The sequence below is a fragment of the Oncorhynchus clarkii genome, unplaced genomic scaffold, assembly GCF_045791955.1.
Source record: "Oncorhynchus clarkii lewisi isolate Uvic-CL-2024 unplaced genomic scaffold, UVic_Ocla_1.0 unplaced_contig_422_pilon_pilon, whole genome shotgun sequence".
NCBI classification, from domain to species: Eukaryota; Metazoa; Chordata; class Actinopteri; order Salmoniformes; family Salmonidae; genus Oncorhynchus; species Oncorhynchus clarkii.
Window position 1 is genome coordinate 82,328 of NW_027258186.1, and position 15,644 is coordinate 97,971.

General features: G+C 40.8%; 1 protein-coding gene across 1 annotated transcript; it reads left to right on the forward strand.

The window, feature by feature from the left end:
- Positions 1-3,140: 3,140 nt before the first annotated feature.
- LOC139395927 (zinc finger protein 180-like) lies at positions 3,141-14,548 on the forward strand. The gene is made up of 2 exons (XM_071143234.1): positions 3,141-3,685; positions 13,605-14,548. The coding sequence occupies exons 1-2, from the start codon at positions 3,316-3,318 to the stop codon at positions 14,459-14,461; spliced, it is 1,227 nt and encodes a 408-aa protein (XP_070999335.1). The 5' UTR covers positions 3,141-3,315; the 3' UTR covers positions 14,462-14,548.
- The last annotated feature ends 1,096 nt before the right edge of the window (positions 14,549-15,644 follow it).

A 15,644-nucleotide genomic window follows, 5' to 3' on the forward strand; every position in this document is an offset into this window, starting at 1 on the left:
CAACCCAGAGAGAGAGAGTATACCTATTTATCACCTCTTCAACCCAGAGAGAGAGAGTATACCTATTTATCACCTCTTCAACCCTACCTTCAACCCAGAGAGAGAGAGTATACCTATTATCACCTCTTCACCTCTTCAACCCAGAGAGAGTATACCTATTTATCACCTCTTCAACCCAGAGAGAGAGAGTATACCTATTTATCACCTCTTCAACCCAGAGAGAGTATACCTATTTATCACCTCTTCAACCCAGAGAGAGTATACCTATTTATCACCTCTTCAACCCAGAGAGAGTATACCTATTTATCACCTCTTAAACCCAGAGAGAGAGAGTATACCTATTTATCACCTTCTTCAGCCCAGAGAGAGAGAGAGTATACCTATTTATCACCTCTTCAACCCAGAGAGAGAGTATACCTATTTATCACCTCTTCAGCCCAGAGAGAGAGAGAGAGAGTATACCTATTTATCACATCTTCAACCCAGAGAGAGAGAGAGTATACCTATTTATCACCTCTTCAACCCAGAGAGAGTATACCTATTTATCACCTCTTCAGCCCAGAGAGAGAGAGTATACCTATTTATCACCTCTTCAGAGAGAGAGAGTATACCTATTTATCACCTCTTCAACCCAGAGAGAGAGAGAGTATACCTATTTATCACCTCTTCAACCCAGAGAGAGTATACCTATTTATCACCTCTTCAGCCCAGAGAGAGAGAGTATACCTATTTATCACCTCTTCAACCCAGAGAGAGAGAGAGTATACCTATTTATCACCTCTTCAACCCAGAGAGAGAGAGAGTATACCTATTTATCACCTCTTCAACCCAGAGAGAGAGAGTATGCCTATTTATCACCTCTTCAACCCAGAGAGAGAGAGAGAGTATACCTATTTATCACCTCTTCAGCCCAGAGAGAGAGAGTATACCTATTTATCACCTCTTCAACCCAGAGAGAGAGAGTATACCTATTTATCACCTCTTCCACCCAGAGAGAGAGAGTATACCTATTTATCACCTCTTCAGCCCAGAGAGAGAGAGTATACCTATTTATCACCTCTTCAACCCAGAGAGAGAGAGTATACCTATTTATCACCTCTTCAACCCAGAGAGAGAGAGAGAGTATACCTATTTATCACCTCTTCAACCCAGAGAGAGAGAGTATACCTATTTATCACCTCTTCAACCCAGAGAGAGAGAGAGTATACCTATTTATCACCTCTTCAGTCCAGAGAGAGAGAGTATACCTATTTATCACCTCTTCAACCCAGAGAAAGAGTATACCTATTTATCACCTCTTCAACCCAGAGAGAGAGTATACCTATTTATCACCTCTTCAACCCAGAGAGAGAGAGTATACCTATTTATCACCTCTTCAGCCCAGAGAGAGGGAGTATACCTATTTATCACCTCTTCAACCCAGAGAGAGTATACCTATTTATCACCTCTTCAACCCAGAGAGAGAGAGAGTATACCTATTTATCACCTCTTCAACCCAGAGAGAGAGAGAGTATACCTATTTATCACCTCTTCAACCCAGAGAGAGAGAGAGTATACCTATTTATCACCTCTTCAACCCAGAGAGAGAGAGTATACCTATTTATCACCTCTTCAACCCAGAAAGAGAGAGTATACCTATTTATCACCTCTTCAACCCAGAGAGAGAGAGAGAGTATACCTATTTATCACCTCTTCAGCCCAGAGAGAGAGAGTATACCTATTTATCACCTCTTCAACCCAGAGAGAGAGAGAGAGTATACCTATTTATCACCTCTTCAACCCAGAGAGAGAGAGTATACCTATTTATCACCTCTTCAGCCCAGAGAGAGTATACCTATTTATCACCTCTTCAACCCAGAGAGAGAGAGTATACCTATTTATCACCTCTTCAACCCAGAGAGAGAGAGAGAGTATACCTATTTATCACCTCTTCAACCCAGAGAGAGAGAGTATACCTATTTATCACCTCTTCAACCCAGAGAGAGTATACCTATTTATCACCTCTTCAACCCAGAGAGAGTATACCTATGTATCACCTCTTCAACCCAGAGAGAGAGAGTATACCTATTTATCACCTCTTCAACCCAGAGAGAGAGAGAGTATACCTATTTATCACCTCTTCAACCCAGAGAGAGAGAGAGTATACCTATTTATCACCTCTTCAGCCCAGAGAGAGTATACCTATTTATCACCTCTTCTGACTAGAAGGGTTCATGCAGATTTTCGGTAGATAGGTAGTTTGACAGCAGTTTGAGGCTCAAGGGGCTATTGAAATTTGAAAGTTTACAAAATTAATGTAAAATCGCGTGAGATGAGAATTGACCAACTAAAGGGTGTGCAATGTGTAGGCCTATTGAAGGGACATTCTGAACCTTGTTTGAAGTCACTAGGTCACATGACCAATGCAATATTTAATTGTTTTTAAAAAATATACAGTGGGGCAAAAAAGTATTTAGTCAGCCACCAATTGTGCAAGTTCTCCCACTTAAAAAGATGAGAGGCCTGTAATTTTCATAATAGGTACACTTCAACTATGACAGACAAAAGGAGAAAAAAAATCCAGAAAATCACTGTAGGATTTTTTATGAATTTATTTGCAAATTATGGTGGAAAATAAGTATTTGGTCAATAACAAAAGTTTATCTCAATACTTTGTTATATACCCTTTGTTGGCAATGACAGAGGTCGTTGTTGTATGAAAATAGGGTGCTGTTGTTTTGATAACAACATTGATAAATTGTTGACTTAAAAAAACATTCACCATCTCATGAATCTTACCATCAGTATTTTTCCACCATGTCAGATTGTAAAATGTGCTGATTGTAAAAAAAAAAAAAATGTTAAAAAATGATTTAATTAATGGAACATATTTCTGTCTGAATGGAAATAAAATGTGGAAAGAATGCACCATTATTGGACAGTCATTATATACATCTACATATAGAGGGCTTTGCGTTTGCGCCACAAATCACCTAGCAACCGCACCAGGCGCCATGTTGGATGTTGTTATTCGTCTTTAAGGCGACGCTGCCGAGTGTGACGTGTAATCTAATGGACGGGCCGCTTCTTTATTAACAACCGCTTGTTTAGCTATCTCGGTAGCTTGCTAGCCAACATAGCCGAAACATTGGAGCTCTTTAGACGCGTTCAGTGTATATTTTTCTGTGTTTTAAAACATACTTCTTTCGTATAGCTAGTTGCCCCATTTAATTTCATATTTACGTTGTAAATCGGGTAGCTAGCTGGCTGGATAAATTAGATTAGCTCCAGGCTAGTCGTTAATGCTAACCCGCTAGCTAGCTAACATCCCAGACCATGAGTTCACTGAGCTACTCTCCTGTTAAAGAAGAGGAGGTCTGCTGGACGGAGAAAGAGGCTCTGGGGATGAACATTGTCATGAAAGAAGAGGAGGATGTTTCAGTAAAAGGAGAGGAAGAAGCTTTCAGAATGAAAGAGGAGGAAGAGGAGGCGATCAGTGTCACATTGAAAGAAGAGGATGATGTTACAGTGAAAGAAGAGAGAGAACATTTTAGAGTGAAAGATGAAGAGGGGATAGAGACTGTCACAGTGGAAGAAGAGAAAGAACCCTTTGTAGTGGCAGAGGTGGCTATCTTAAGAAAAGAGGAGGAAGACGTTTTGGGAGATGAAGAGGAAGGAGAGAAGACTGAAGATTTGATTAACACCAGTGAGTACCGTCTTAAAAGCAGGGCCGCAAACTGCCCTTATTTAATTAATATATCGTTTTAATATCTGGCTCTGGGCCTCGCCATTGATTCTTGGAGAATACAATTTATAAATGTCCACTGAACTCCGAACCCAAAATATAAGCTTGTTTTTTACTCCTTTGTTTGTGAACAATGTAATTGTAAAATAACACTGTATATCCTCAAAACATGGAGGTAGTTCGATTAGGCTGAACCTGAGACACTGACCACAACCACAAAGATACTGACCACAACTACTGACTACCACAGACCTCACCTACTGACGCCAACTACTGACTACCACAGAACACACCTACTGACTACAGATACTGACCACAACCACAAAGCTACTGACCACCACAAGTACAGCTACATACACCAAACCAATGTTCACATGTTTAGGCTATCCTGACTTCAATCCATTATCGACTAACCTATATAAATGTGCATACATTTACATAAAATAACCCACTACCAGTAAACTATTGAACCGTTCAAGCTAGATACAACAAACCAATTTTCATATGTTCCAGCTGTCCTTTTCATCCACCTACTTTTCCAACTATAACCAGTCACTACCATTACTATAACCAGTCACTACCATTACTATAACCAGTCACTACCACTACTACTGTAGACACTACCACTACTATAACCAGTCACTACCACTACTATAACCAGTCACTACCACTACTACTGTAGACACTACCACTACTATAAACAGTCACTACCACTACTATAACCAGTCACTACCACTACTATAACCAGTCACTACCACTACTATAACCAGTCACTACCACTACTACTGTAGACACTACCACTACTATAACCAGTCACTACCACTACTATAACCAGTCACTACCACTACTATAACCAGTCACTACCACTACTATAACCAGTCACTACCACTACTATAACCAGTCACTACCACTACTATAACCAGTCACTACCACTACTATAACCAGTCACTACCACTACTATAACCAGTCACTACCACTACTACTGTAGACACTACCACTACTATAACCAGTCACTACCACTACTATAACCAGTCACTACCACTACTATAACCAGTCACTACCACTACTATAACCAGTCACTACCACTACTATAACCAGTCACTACCACTACTATAACCAGTCACTACCACTACTATAACCAGTCACTACCACTACTATCATGTATATCGCAGCCATACATACATTAAAACAAGCTAGAAAACAACACATTGTCTTCAGGAAAAAATGTACAGTACTTTTCAGTGATCACTGTTAGTTTATCAGTAGGTCTCCATAGGAACCTATTCTACATGGTTCTTCAACGACCATAAAAAATACTCATCACTATTTCTCTCCCCAAATAACCTAAAGCTTTTCTAATCACTAATCATTATCCTGCCTTCTCAGAGTGATTCAGAGTCCACATTATCCTGCCTTCTCAGAGTGATTCAGAGTCCACATTATCCTGCCTTCTCAGAGTGATTCAGAGTCCACATTATCCTGCCTTTTCAGAGTGATTCAGAAGCCACATTATCCTGCCTTTTCAGAGTGATTCAGAGTCCACATTATCCTGCCTTCTCAGAGTGATTCAGAGTCCACATTATCCTGCCTTCTCAGAGTGATTCAGAGTCCACATTATCCTGCCTTTTCAGAGTGATTCAGAGTCCACATTATCCTGCCTTTTCAGAGTGATTCAGAGTCCACATTATCCTGCCTTTTCAGAGTGATTCAGAGTCCACATTATCCTGCCTTTTCAGAGTGATTCAGAGTCCACATTATCCTGCCTTTTCAGAGTGATTCAGAGTCCACATTATCCTGCCTTCTCAGAGTGATTCAGAGTCCACATTATCCTGCCTTTTCAGAGTGATTCAGAGTCCACATTATCCTGCCTTTTTTTATACCCACCAACATTACATGTAACTCAGGATACCTTTCAAGCTAGAGACACCAAACCATCTTTCACATGTTCAGGCTATTCAACTACAGTGTAACTATATACATTTTCCACTGAGGGATTTTTTTTCTTTTTTTAATAAACACTTTTAAAAGACCTGAAGCAAGTCACACAATTTTTCGTAATGGAAAATGACCATTTAGTTATTATTATAATTAGGAACGCTACTCCTTCACGTTTAAGCTGGAAACGTCATATAAACTTTAAAAACGTGCAGATCGGTCTGGAATAGTGTGGCTGGTTGGCTACACCTCTTTGGTGTCTTTTACTTCTTAAACTATTAAACGTTTTTGTCTTCGTTCACTTTCACGGCACTTCCTCACTATTCTAAAAGGGCCCGTTGTGACGTCATCACTTCCTCACTATTCTAAAAGGGCCCGTTGTGACGTCATCACTTCCTCACTATTCTAAAAGGGCCCGTTGTGACGTCATCACTTCCTCACTATTCCATAAGGGCCCGTTGTGACGTCATCACTTCCTCACTATTCTAAAAGGGCCCGTTGTGACGTCATCACTTCCTCACTATTCCATAAGGGCCCGTTGTGACGTCATCACTTCCTCACTATTCTAAAAGGGCCCGTTGTGACGTCATCACTTCCTCACTATTCTAAAAGGGCCCGTTGTGACGTCATCACTTCCTCACTATTCTAAAAGGGCCCGTTGTGACGTCATCACTTCCTCACTATTCTAAAAGGGCCCGTTGTGACGTCATCACTTCCTCACTATTCTAAAAGGGCCCGTTGTGACGTCATCACTTCCTCACTATTCTAAAAGGGCCCGTTGTGACGTCATCACTTCCTCACTATTCCATAAGGGCCCGTTGTGACGTCATCACTTCCTCACTATTCTAAAAGGGCCCGTTGTGACGTCATCACTTCCTCACTATTCCATAAGGGCCCGTTGTGACGTCATCACTTCCTCACTATTCCATAAGGGCCCGTTGTGACGTCATCACTTCCTCACTATTCTAAAAGGGCCCGTTGTGACGTCATCACTTCCTCACTATTCTAAAAGGGCCCGTTGTGACGTCATCACTTCCTCACTATTCCATAAGGGCCCGTTGTGACGTCATCACTTCCTCACTATTCTAAAAGGGCCCGTTGTGACGTCATCACTTCCTCACTATTCCATAAGGGCCCGTTGTGACGTCATCACTTCCTCACTATTCTAAAAGGGCCCGTTGTGACGTCATCACTTCCTCACTATTCCATAAGGGCCCGTTGTGACGTCATCACTTCCTCACTATTCTAAAAGGGCCCGTTGTGACGTCATCACTTCCTCACTATTCCATAAGGGCCCGTTGTGACGTCATCACTTCCTCACTATTCTAAAAGGGCCCGTTGTGACGTCATCACTTCCTCACTATTCTAAAAGGGCCCGTTGTGACGTCATCACTTCCAACATTGTTGTAAACACAAATCGGCTACTTTGACCACTATGCCAAACAACTTAGACAATAAGTCCTGACTGTCTGGACAGTTTCCTCATAGTCAGTGTTCTACCATCCTCTCTCTGTCTCTGTGTCTGTAGTCTGGACAGTTTCCTCAGTCAGTGTTCTACCATCCTCTCTCTGTCTCTGTGTCTGTAGTCTGGACAGTTTCCTCAGTCAGTGTTCTACCATCCTCTCTCTGTGTCTGTAGTCCTGACAGTTTCCTCATAGTCAGTGTTCTACCATCCTCTCTGTGTCTGTAGTCCTGACTGTCTGGACAGTTTCCTCAGTCAGTGTTCTACCATCCTCTCTCTGTCTCTGTAGTCCTGACTGTCTGGACAGTTTCCTCAGTCAGTGTTCTACCATCCTCTCTCTGTGTCTGTAGTCTGGACAGTTTCCTCAGTCAGTGTTCTACCATCCTCTCTCTGTGTCTGTAGTCTGGACAGTTTCCTCATAGTCTGTGTTCTACCATCCTCTCTCTGTGTCTGTAGTCCTGACTGTCTGGACAGTTTCCTCAGTCAGTGTTCTACCATCCTCTCTCTGTGTCTGTAGTCCTGACTGTCTGGACAGTTTCCTCAGTCAGTGTTCTACCATCCTCTCTCTGTGTCTGTAGTCTGGACAGTTTCCTCAGTCAGTGTTCTACCATCCTCTCTCTGTCTCTGTAGTCCTGACTGTCTGGACAGTTTCCTCAGTCAGTTTTCTACCATCCTCTCTCTGTGTCTGTAGTCCTGACAGTTTCCTCATAGTCTGTGTTCTACCATCCTCTCTCTGTGTCTGTAGTCTGGACAGTTTCCTCAGTCAGTGTTCTACCATCCTCTCTCTGTCTCTGTAGTCCTGACTGTCTGGACAGTTTCCTCAGTCAGTGTTCTACCATCCTCTCTCTGTGTCTGTAGTCCTGATGGTTTCCTCATAGTCAGTGTTCTACCATCCTCTCTCTGTGTCTGTAGTCCTGATGGTTTCCTCATAGTCAGTGTTCTACCATCCTCTCTGTCTCTGTAGTCCTGACGGTTTCCTCATAGTCAGTGTTCTACCATCCTCTCTCTGTCTCTGTAGTCTGGACAGTTTCCTCAGTCAGTGTTCTACCATCCTCTCTCTGTGTCTGTAGTCTGGACAGTTTCCTCATAGTCAGTGTTCTACCATCCTCTCTCTGTGTCTGTAGTCCTGACGGTTTCCTCATAGTCAGTGTTCCACCTCATTGTTGAGGAATGTGTTTGTTCTTAAATTGCTTGTAATATTGTATGTTATGTAAACTGTTTGATCTGCATTTATTGATTTGGTATTTATTATGTGTATTTGTTTTTAGGGCTGATCCCATTTAGTCCCCTGGTCCATTGTTTTAGGGCTGATCCCATTTAGTCCCCTGGTCCATTGTTTTAGGGCTGATCCCATTTAGTCCCCTGGTCCATTGTTTTAGGGCTGATCCCATTTAGTCCCCTGGTCCATTGTTTTAGTGCTGATCCCATTTAGTCCCCTGGTCCATTGTTTTAGGGCTGATCCCATTTAGTCCCCTGGTCCATTGTTTTAGGGCTGATCCCATTTAGTCCCCTGGTCCATTGTTTTAGGGCTGATCCCATTTAGTCCCCTGGTCCATTGTTTTAGGGCTGATCCCATTTAGTCCCCTGGTCCATTGTTTTAGGGCTGATCCCATTTAGTCCCCTGGTCCATTGTTTTAGGGTTGATCCCATTTAGTCCCCTGGTCCATTGTTTTAGGGTTGATCCCATTTAGTCCCCTGGTCCATTGTTTTTAGGGCTCATCCCATTTAGTCACCTGGTCCATTGATTTGGTCGATAGGCTGTTGGTCAACCAATATATTTTTTGTTAGTTGAGCAGTGGCAAATATATGATAACAAATGTGTCACACTAGACACCTGTCTGAGTGGACTAATCCATTTCAGAGGTCGTGGGGGTGGTACACCAGTATCACCTATAAGACATGTACCTATCGATTCCCCAATACATATATCACCTATAGGATATTTACCTATCGATTCCCCTATACATATATCACCTATAGGATATTTACCTATCGATTCCCCAATACATATATCACCTATAGGATATTTACCTATCAATTCCCCAATACATATATCACCTATAAGACATTTACCTATCGATTCCCCAATACATATATCACCTATAAGACATTTACCTATCGATTCCCCAATACATATATCACCTATAGGATATTTACCTATCAATTCCCCAATACATATATCACCTATAGGATATTTACCTATCAATTCCCCAATACATATATCACCTATAGGATATTTACCTATCAATTCCCCAATACATATATCACCTATAGGATATTTACCTATCAATTCCCCAATACATATATCACCTATAGGATATTTACCTATCAATTCCCCAATACATATATCACCTATAGGATATTTACCTATCAATTCCCCAATACATATATCACCTATAGGATATTTACCTATCGATTCCCCAATACATATATCACCTATAGGATATTTACCTATCAATTCCCCTATACATATATCACCTATAGGATATTTACCTATCGATTCCCCAATACATATATCACCTATAGGATATTTACCTATCAATTCCCCTATACATATATCACCTATAGGATATTTACCTATCAATTCCCCAATACATATATCACCTATAGGATGTTTACCTATCAATTCCCCAATACATATATCACCTATAGGATATTTACCTATTAATTCCACAATAAATATTTCACCAGTTCTACATTTACCCTTAATTATCATCATTTATTATCTGCAATGTTTGTTTGGTTACAGTCATTTCTGTTAATGCATTCAATATATTATTACCCGTGTCGTTGTCAGAGTGGACACGTTGTTTGCAGAGCTTATAACCTATGCTACACTTGTGAGAAGCAAACGTTGGTGTATTTTCATTCCGTTTATGAGTTTTTGTCAATTTTATTAATTTAGTTTGGCGCTCTCCTGTCAATCTTGAGTAAGGACACTCACCTGATAGAAGCAGGTCTGTAGACTACCTGGCCCTCAAATGTAGGGATATAAATGTGCCCATTTTGGGGATCTGATAGTTTTAACTCACCACCACCACTAATAAACTGTGGAGCTTCAAAAAGTCTTTTTTTTCTTCTCCTCAAACAGGAAGTAAACAAAGTGTGTTTTTACATCCATGGAGAATGACAATAGTTCCTCAATGGAGCAGATTAGAAACATCTTTCCTGCTCTCTCCCTTTAGAGAACCACTCAGGGTGATTTATTTGTTATTTTTCATCCTCTGATTCAATGGAAAAGTCTTTTTTTTTAAAGGCCTACCTGATTACTAATTATCCAACGCATCTTACGGCATCCAATGGAAACGTCAGAAAATAGCCCTACCTGATTACTAATTATCCAACGCATCTTACGGCATCCAATGGAAACGTCAGAAAATAGCCCTACCTGATTACTAATTATCCAACGCATCTTACGGCATCCAATGGAAACGTCGGAAAATAGCCCTACCTGATTACTAATTATCCATCGCATCTTACGGCATCCAATGGAAACGTCAGAAAATAGCCCTACCTGATTACTAATTATCCCTTGGCCTTCAGCTGTGTCTGTCTGTCCAGAGCTCACTGGGGCAGGAAACTCTGAGGGCCCAGAATATTTAATACAATGTTGTGAGTTCACTAGCACCATCTTCTGGGCCAGACCAAGTTAATCCAATGTTTCCAGCTCCTAGCAGACAGGCCATGTGTAGCCAATGTTTCCAGTTCCTAGCAGACAGGCCATGTGTAGCCAATGTTTCCAGCTCCTAGCAGACAGGCCATGTGTAGCCAATGTTTCCAGTTCCTAGCAGACAGGCCATGTGTAGCCAATGTTTCCAGTTCCTAGCAGACAGGCCATGTGTAGCCAATGTTTCCAGTTCCTAGCAGACAGGCCATGTGTAGCCAATGTTTCCAATTCCTAGCAGACAGGCCATGTGTAGCCAATGTTTCCAGCTCCTATCAGACAGGCCATGTGTAGCCAATGTTTCCAGCTCCTAGCAGACAGGCCATGTGTAGGCAATGTTTCCAGTTCCTAGCAGACAGGCCATGTGTAGCCAATGTTTCCAGTTCCTAGCAGACAGGCCATGTGTAGCCAATGTTTCCAGCTCCTAGCAGACAGGCCATGCGTAGCCAATGTTTCCAGCTCCTAGCAGACAGGCCATGTGTAGCCAATGTTTCCAGTTCCTAGCAGACAGGCCATGTGTAGCCAATGTTTCCAGCTCCTAGCAGACAGGCCATGTGTAGCCAATGTTTCCAGCTCCTAGCAGACAGGCCATGTGTAGCCAATGTTTCCAGTTCCTAGCAGACAGGCCATGTGTAGCCAATGTTTCCAGTTCCTAGCAGACAGGCCATGTGTAGCCAATGTGATTTATAGGAGATTTATTTTTATCAGGATATTTTCTAACTGCAGTCTGCAATGTTTTTATTTGTTGTCTTTACGTAGGTATTTTTTTTTTTTTACATATTTGGCAAAATAAGTTACTTTTTAGGTTTGTATCATTTTCATTTAGATACCATCTTGATTAATCACATGACAATGATTTTGAGATTAAATATTTTATTATAAATTAAATGAAACTGTTCCATGAAAAAATGTGCCAATGAAAATCATACTTGTCACGCAGATCAGTAGAGATGGTAGAATAACTTCAAATGAATTTCATTGGTCACATATTTAGCAGGTGTGGAGACATGCTTGTGTTTCCAGCTCCAACAGTGCAGTTGTATCTAACAATTCACAACAATACACACAAATCTATAGTATAATAATGAAGAAATATATCAAATATTAGGTTGAGCAACGTCAGAGTGGCATTGACTTAAATACAGTAGAATAGAATACAGTATATACATATGAGATGAGTAAAGCAAAATGGAACCATTCTGACCAGTGTTCCATTATTAAAGTGACCAGTGTTCCATTATTAAAGTGACCAGTGTTCCATTATTAAAGTGACCAGTGTTCCACTATTAAAGTGACCGGTGTTCCATTATTAAAGTGACCGGTGTTCCATTATTAAAGTGACCGGTGTTCCATTATTAAAGTGACCAGTGTTCCATTATTAAAGTGACCAGTGTTCCATTATTAAAGTGACCAGTGTTCCATTATTAAAGGGACCAGTGTTCCATTATTAAAGTGACCAGTGTTCCATTATTAAAGGGACCAGTGTTCCATTATTAAAGTGACCAGTGTTCCATTATTAAAGTGACCAGTGTTCCATTATTATAGTGACCAGTGTTCCATTATTAAAGTGACCAGTGTTCCATTATTAAAGTGACCAGTGTTCCATTATTAAAGTGACCAGTGTTCCATTATTATAGTGACCAGTGTTCCATTATTAAAGTGACCAGTGTTCCATTATTAAAGTGACCAGTGTTCCATTATTAAAGTGACCAGTGTTCCATTATGTGTGCTGTGCCCTGCGGTTGTGGGCGGTGCAGCTGCCGTACCAGGTGGTGATACAGCTCGTATGCTCTGCGGTTGTGGGCGGAGCCCTGCAGTTGTGGGCGGTGCCATGCGGTTGTGGGCGGTGCAGCTGCGGTTGTGGGCGGTGCCCTGCGGTTGTGGGCGGAGCCCTGCGGTTGTGGGTGGTGCAGCTGCCGTACCAGGTGGTGATACAGCTCGTATGCTCAACACCCATTGAATGTGGCCGCTGTCAGTAAATGTCGGCAAAGAAGCATAATTTAAGTCGTAAAATGTCTAACTAGTTATGTGTTATGCTAATTAGCTAGGAAGAGGTTGCATAGCAACAGCATCAACTTCCGATAGACGGGAAAAGCTCTAGTATGCTCATCTGAAAGAACTAATAGTATATACTTATTTATACATGTATCCTATACTGACTAGTCCATTTATCCATTAGGTCTATTACATGTATCCTATACTGACTAGTCTATTACATGTATCCTATACTGACTAGTCCATTTATCCATTAGGTCTAATACATGTATCCTATACTGACTAGTCTATTACATGTATCCTATACTGACTAGTCTATTACATGTATCCTATACTGACTAGTCTAATACATGTATCCTATACTGACTAGTCTATTACATGTATCCTATACTGACTAGTCTATTACATGTATCCTATACTGACTAGTCTATTACATGTATCCTATACTGACTAGTCTAATACATGTATCCTATACTGACTAGTCTATTACATGTATCCTATACTGACTAGTCTATTTATCCATTAGGTCTAATACATGTATCCTATACTGACTAGTCTATTTATCCATTAGGTCTAATACATGTATCCTATACTGACTAGTCTATTACATGTATCCTATACTGACCAGTCTATTTATCCATTAGGTCTAATACTGCTTCACAATAGTCAAGTTGAAGAGTGTTTTTATTGGCCTACAGACCACTACAGACACTATTCTATTGAGGTGTCTAGTCTGGATTAAACCTCATAGGAAGACAGTTTTATCATTTGGAGATTTCATTCAGGTCTCTGTTTAACTAAAATAATCTGTTTGTCTTTGGCAGGAGAGAGACCAGACTCCCACTCTGACAGCAGGAAGAGTCCTTCAGGGGAACCAGACCCAGAGACGCCCAAACCAGCGAGACGACACCACTGCTCCCACTGTGGAAAGAGTTTTAGTTGGTCAGGGTACCTAAAACAGCACGAGAGAAAACACACAGGAGAAAAGCCTTTCCAATGTTCCCAGTGTGAAAAGAGATTTACCTGGTTAGGGAGCCTAAGGGAGCATAAGAGAATACACTCTGGAGAGAAACCGTTCCACTGTTCCCAGTGTGGATTGACTTTCGCCAGGTTAGGGAGCCTGAAAACCCATGAGAGTTCACACACAGGGGAAAAACCTTTCCAATGTTCCCAGTGTGGAAAGCGTTTTACCCAGTTAGGGAGGCTGAAGGAGCATGAGAAGATACACACAGGTGAAAAGCCATTCCAATGCTCCCTGTGCGGAAAGAGTTTTACCAAGTTAGGGAGGCTGAAGGAGCATGAGAAGATACACACAGGGGGAAAGCCTTTCCAATGCTCCCTTTGTGGAAAGAATTTTACCCGCTTAGGGAACCTAAAAGAGCATGAGACAAAACACACACAAGAAAAGCCCTACCAATGCTCCCTGTGCGGAAAGAGTTTTACCAAGTTAGGGGCCCTGAATAGGCATGACAGGACACACACAGGAGGGGATAAGACATACTACTGCTCCCTGTGTGGAAAGACATTTAACCGATTAAGACATCTGAATAAGCATGAAAGAATACATACACAGGAGGAGAAGACATACCACTGCTCTCATTGTGGAAAGACATTTTCCCAGTCAGAGGACCTGAAATCACATGAGAGAATAGAGAGGCTGTGTTCTGACTTGTGTTTTTGACTGAGAATTTGTGTTTTTGTTCATGCCAAATTAAATCATATTGTTTATATGAAATCATTAAAAATATGCCAACTTTAAAAAAAAAAATGTTTATCTGGAGACCTGATCTAAAATCAGATTAAACACAATTTGTATTTTGTTTTGATTATGAACTTTAATGGATACAACTATAAACCCTCTGTTGTTCATTATAATTTGGGGATATTATTATATAGATTAATAGAGTTTTGGATTTCTTGATTCTAACCTCTTGGATGTGATGGGATCTGGCTTTTCGCTAAATGAATTTGATTGAATACATGATTTAGATATTGCACCATGTACATTATGGAATAGATTAATAGAATGAGCATTTCTTGATTTTGAACTTTGAAACCTCTTGAATTTAGTCGTTTTGTTTCATTGAGTTCATTTGTTTACTAGTCGTCAAGCTAAAGGACGATGAAAATGTGGTGGCGTTTTTATAACAACATTGATAAGTTGTTGACATGAAAAACATGAATGTTCCCACCAATTCCACCATGTAGAAGCAGTATAGAGTTGTTTATTTTGATATTATCTGTTGACTGAATGAATCAGAATTTGCATAGAATACAGATGTGTAGTAGATGTGAAGTTGATATTAAAATTCTCACTCATCAAAAGTTAATTGATGAACCAAAGCTTCTCTTTGTAAGTCTCAATATAATATTAAACTTTTGAAAGAAACTTTGTCTGAAAATCAAATATTTTCCTCGACTGCGTTACCCACTCCAGACAACAGATGGCGATGTTTCTAGCGTGACGTATAACCTAGTGGACGGGACGCTTCTTTGTAATAAAATAATATTTTTTTTAGTCTTAATTTATTTAGTACCAATACTCCCTTTACCCTGTCTAACTAGTACCGATACTCCCTTTACCCTGTCTAACTAGTACCAATACTCCCTTTACCCTGTCTAACTAGTACCAATACTACCTTTACCCTGTCTAACTAGTACCAATACTCCCTTTACCCTGTCTAACTAGTACCAATACTCCCTTTACCCTGTCTAACTAGTACCAATACTCCCTTTACCCTGTCTAACTAGTACCAATACTCCCTTTACCCTGTCTAACTAGTACCAATACCCCCGTTACCCTGTCTAACTAGTACCAATACCCCCGTTACCCTGTCTAACTAGTACCAATACTCCCTTTACCC

Excerpts from the sequence above, each read along its gene's own strand:
- LOC139395927 (XM_071143234.1), top strand. The coding sequence starts at position 3,316 with ATGAGTTCACTGAGCTACTCTCCTGTTAAAGAAGAGGAGGTCTGCTGG. Across the intron at positions 3,686-13,604 it reads TGAAGATTTGATTAACACCA|GAGAGAGACCAGACTCCCAC; the intron begins GTGAGTACCGTC and ends TGTCTTTGGCAG.